The 5,430-nt window shown below is 36.5% G+C and overlaps 1 protein-coding gene across 1 annotated transcript; it reads right to left on the reverse strand.

The window, feature by feature from the left end:
* Positions 1–4,090: 4,090 nt before the first annotated feature.
* LOC118745914 (inhibin beta A chain) lies at positions 4,091–5,430 on the reverse strand. The gene has a single exon (XM_036479569.1). The coding sequence runs from the start codon at positions 5,303–5,305 to the stop codon at positions 4,376–4,378; it is 930 nt and encodes a 309-aa protein (XP_036335462.1). The 5' UTR covers positions 5,306–5,430; the 3' UTR covers positions 4,091–4,375.

The raw sequence follows: 5,430 nt of genomic DNA on the forward strand, positions 1-5,430 counted from the left end.
GGCACTTGTAGAACAACTAGGCTACTTTGGCCCCAAATTGATAAGAAACAGACGAAAGAGTTGCTCAGCCTCTCAAGAGAGGATATTGCAAGGGTCATGGCTTGTGTTACCGGTCATTTGCTATTTGGCAGGCACTCTTCGAGACTAGGAATATTCTCCCACGAATATTGTAGAAGTTGCAGGGATGAGGAAGAGGAAGAAAGAGTAGAGCACTTCCTCTGTAGCTGCCCAGCTCTGGCCAGGAGGAGAGCAGGCTTTTTAGGTAGGCCCTTATTTAGCTCTCTTACGGAACTATCATGCGTACGAATAAAGCCAATCCTACGCTTTATAAGAGCTTCGAAATGGTTCTCTGAAGATTAGGCACAGAGGTTCCCGTGTTATGCAGTGTTACCACAATGGACCTTCATAAGGTCTAAGTGAGTTGGTAATTTGAACCGACTGCCACATCAACCTAACCTAACCTATGTATGTACATATGTATGTATATTGGTTATGAGACAAACTAGATATATAACGTAAGTTTCACTTCTCCAGTGTGGCCCTGGCGAACTTACTTTTTTGCTGGGAACGCTATACACCACTGATCTAAACACCGTCCCTGTCTTACGAAAGTAATGTGTTGCATATCGCTCAAAAAATCTATAAACAGAAAAAAGCAATCAACGCGTTTATGGTTTGAACCTGCAACCAACGAGGTGGTAGCTCTACACGTTTCCATTCGGCAGCTGGAAAAAGGCATGCTTAAGATTCTTGAGATTTTGGTTTTGCTTGTTGCTTCAAAACTACACATGACCCTTTCGATCGCGTTATTAAAAAACCTATATTTACTATTTGTATAAGAATTAGCTTTTCCATTTTCAATTTTGAGTTCCTTCTTCATTGTTTCCGACAACTGATCGTATGTGTTGCACTAACCGGGTAATGGACTGTTTTTGCTTACGCGTAAAAGCACTTTTAGCACATTTAGCTCTAAATGCTACTCTAAATGTACATTTATCCATACAAAATTTGTCACCTAAATGCCGCTCAATTTCGGCATTAAGAGTCTAAATGCTAAAAGCAACCCTGTGATCTTCAAAAATTTCCACGATTCGAACATGGTTTAATAAGAAAAAGTGGCAACATTGCTTTTTCGCGTATACAGTTGCTAGCTGCGTTTCAGTGATCGCCGATCTACATTTGATTTATTATTTTACATTATTTGGAAAAGGAAAAGTTGCGCAAATTCAACATCGATGTGATACTGATAGAAATCTGGCTCAATTTGTGAACAACTCTGTTTGGTTTTTCCCTATTTAATTGAGGAAATTTCAATTGAGAGCACCGTTAAATGAATTTATACAAAAAACAAATTTTCGTTTATGGTTAAAACAATTCAAGGTTCGTAATGAATTGTTTGTTTAAAAATTCTTTTTCCCTTTTCAGTAGGGTTTTTTGCACATTATCTTCTTTGTGCGAATTGATCGTGATAGATACGGATCTGAATAAACGACTGGAACACGGCTGTTTGTCAAAAGCATACGATTTCGAACTCGCGTAAATTTACATTTGCTAAATTCGATAGCATGAACGCTCTTCGAAAAAATATTTTCGAAACTGCTAAATGTTGCATTTTAAATGCAGCAAAAACGCTGCATAAAAAGATAGTAATGTTAAGTGCAATTTCGTTCAAAAAATACAGTACTTTAGTGCACTCAACGAACAGACCTGTTTAGAAATATTTTGAATTTTGTTGATTGGCGCTTGAACATATGTTGGTGTTTAGCCGAGCTTTTCCTCCGTTTTGTGGCGTGTGCTTTGATGGTGTCACACAAAGGGGAGGGACCTACAGTTTTACGCCGACTGCGAACGGCGCACAGTGGTCGTAAAAAGCATGTTTTACGCGAAAAAGGCCTATTTTTAAACTATGATAAAATAACTGGAGCAAAGCCATTTTTATTCAGAAATGTCCAGCGAACTCAAAGCTGGATAGTATATCTAGTAATATGTGCTGAGCAAGCCATTGAATCCATATAATTCAACGAATTCGATCGTGGATTATTCTAACAGTTATGAGTTGATAGCTTTCTTAACAGTTTTTATTATGGAAACTTTAAATTATAACAGTAATTGCTGGTTTGGTGTTACTTCTTAAAGATGGAAAATGATTATTTCATATGAAATATTACATAATAAAATTTTATTGCCAAATTATGAATATCTTAATAACACGGATTATTTTTCAATAAATATTTTTTTCAAAAGGTATAACTAATTTGTAGGGCCGAGTACGATCTTCATTCTTTTACCAAAAAGTAATGCAAGGGGTCCTTTAAGGACGTATGAAAAGAATAGCCGCGCATACTCGCGCCAAAAAGAATGGCGGTCATTTTTATTAAAAACGCGGCTTATTTTTCAAGAAATATTTTCTTCAAAACGGTATAAGTAATGAGTAGAGCAGGGTAGGATCTTCATTCCTTTACCAAAAAGTAATGCTAGGGGTCCTTTAAAGATCTACGAAAAGAAAAGCCGCGCATACTCGCAAAAAAATATTACGCCCTTCCTTACTGTTCCGCCCAGAAATTTCAACAAGGTCCCAAGGTTTTATACATATTTTTTTTTAATTTCCCATTTACAAATTTCAAACCTGAATAACTTTATTTAAAAATGAGAAAACTTTAGTTTTGGAAGTCACCAATTTGGTATAAAATAAAAAAAAAAACTTAAAAAATTGTTTGGGCTGAACATATAGCAGGCGGCCCAACTATCCCTCATTTATAAATATAATTGTTGTCATTAATTGATAATTTGATCATAAATTCATTTTAAATATGTTCGATCAAATACAATAAATCAGTAGGTTTGCTTAACAAATATATTGTGTTACTCAACTAAAAATGACAGTTGATTTGGCAGATTTTAACTGGGAAATTTGAATGTAATATAGAACTCGAGATCAGTGAACCTTAAAACCTAGTACGTTTACTTCTTGGAAAATTCTCCTTATTTTTTGGAGAAATTGACAGCCCATACGACAGCTGTCAAATTTCAATGTTTTAATTTCACGTGAAATTCGTGACTAGCGTGTCTAAAACCCTTACCAGTAGCATTTAAAAAGACATTTTCTTATTTTCAGAAAAACTTACAGTCATTTTGACAGCTGTCAACTCTCAAAGCTTTAATTTGCGTGCCTAAAAACCTAATAAGCGGTATTTTCAAAAAGATTTTCGTACTTTTAGAGAAATTAGCAGTTGATTTGACAGCTGTCAACTGTCAAACTAAAAATTTTGTGGCATATTCAGATTTAGCATAACAAAAATACTACGATGATGTATTTTTATTATAATCGTGACAGCCCTTCTAATTTTTCGCGTAAAACATAACTTCTCCGACCACTGTGCGGCGGTTGTATTTTTCATTGCAGAATACACTCGGAGTCATGCCATTGGCTGCCGAGGGGCGACCGCTATTATAAAAAAACTTTTTTGTTTTTTTATTTTTTGATGTTGGAAGAAAACTGGGGTTGAACCAGGTCATGAGAAACCTTAGCGCGTACTGCTTACCAGTAGACCACAGCGGCCGCCATGTGTTTCCTAGATATTATTTTTGTCGATGTGGTCGGTATTTGCAGCGATAATTCTGCTTATTGTAGACCTTGCACGACTTATTTATCATAAAATGGTGCAAATTGTATAATAGAAAAACATATTTGGGGTATTCACAATGGTGTCGTAGGTGTCGCATAATTGTAGATAAATAAGTCGTAAACTTTAAACGGTTAAAAGTATATTTAGGGGCTTCGTAACATACCATAAAAGTCATAGTACGAAATTTCACACTGGTAGAAAACAGTGGCTTGGGGTTTTAAGGAATGTAAACATTTATTGAACCGTTCAAAGTTTACGACATACAAAAAGACCGTTGTGAATATCCAAATTGTACATATTTATTTACTGGATACTTGGAAAATACTAGGAAATTTTCTGCGCTAGTCCAGACTCCTCTTTGAGGTGTTTATGTGTTTAATCCCAGCAAGAACAGTTCAATACAATTGATGGGATTTAAATAATACCGACACTTTTGACATAATGTGGTGTTATTCGTTAGAATAACGATGTAATCATTTTTATTAGGACCTCTCACTCTCATGATTTGACAGAAACTTGTGAGAATGTGTTAGTAAAGAATACATTTTTTTCCCCGATTGTTGTAGTTTTAGTCAGCCTGGTTGTGTTGGGATATTATGTTTGTATGGATATGAGCTGTTTAAACCTAAATTCTGCATGTGTGTTTGTAAATATGTATGTATGTTGACTTATTGTAGATAGACCACACTGTGCTAACTTATTGATAAGTAGTATTTTGAAATGTACATACGTACATACATGGCACATCTTCATGGACACCCACATTCATCTACTACCATCTTTGGAAGATCCCTTTTAATGATTCCATCGTCACCGTAATATATTAGAGACATGCTTGAGAACTTTACTGGGGCACAGCAGGGTTGCATACCATTTAAAAGTCCAATTTTCCTGTACTCTTCTATGAAGTGGGCATGAAAGGTTTGAAATGTATCCGGTGTGCGAAACGGACCTGTACAATCTCCACGACAGTAATTGGCGAAATAGCCGCGCGGAGCAATGATCCAGTCGTCCCAGCCTAGTGCTTTAAATGATACATAGAAGGATTCCTTGCAACATTGACCATGAATAGCGCCAACACAATCAATTGCACGTCGTCGTACTCGTCTATATCGCTTTGTTTCCGTGCGTAGTACTAAAAATGGCCGATTCGGATTTGGCTCCTGTGATTTTGGCATCTGTAATTCCATATCTGTTTGTCGTTGTAAATGTTGAGCATCTTGATGTTTCAAACGATTTTGCCTGCGGTTTTTTGTGTTTTTCTGTTGTCGCTGAATTCGATTCGCTCGATGTTGCCTGTTTCCCTCCAAAGGATATTGTTGCAAAAATTGTGTTTGAATCTTCTTTACTTTGTAGCCGTTGATTATGGCCGTAGCGTTACGTTGAACATTGCAACCGAAAATAGAGTTACAGTCCAATGAAGCATGTTCGGTTAGTGGACGATCTTGCAAAGCCCTTTGAATTGCATTACTCTCTTTGCTTATTTTAATGGCGTTGTTCAAACCGCTGCGTTGTCGTGTCCATTGAGCAACAAGATCATTTCGATTCATCGAATGATACTTTTGGTGTTGGTGTTCAAACGGTTGTTTTTGTTTTGAAATATCTGTCGGCAGGTCAAATAAATGCAAAACATATTTGCCACAACCAGTACAGTCTATCAGAAGTCGTAATTTTTCCATAGGTACTCTGGCATACCAGTTTCGAATAGTTGAAGTAATATCGAATTTTTGCCATCCTAAGTTAATCGTATCCACATTAAAAGAAGCACAGAGTTGTGGTGATTGCTCGCAGCCCTATATTTGAA

Source organism: Rhagoletis pomonella, unplaced genomic scaffold (assembly GCF_013731165.1).
Source record: "Rhagoletis pomonella isolate Grant_MI unplaced genomic scaffold, Rhpom_1.0 Rhpom_scaffold_00009, whole genome shotgun sequence".
Lineage (NCBI taxonomy): Eukaryota > Metazoa > Arthropoda > Insecta > Diptera > Tephritidae > Rhagoletis > Rhagoletis pomonella.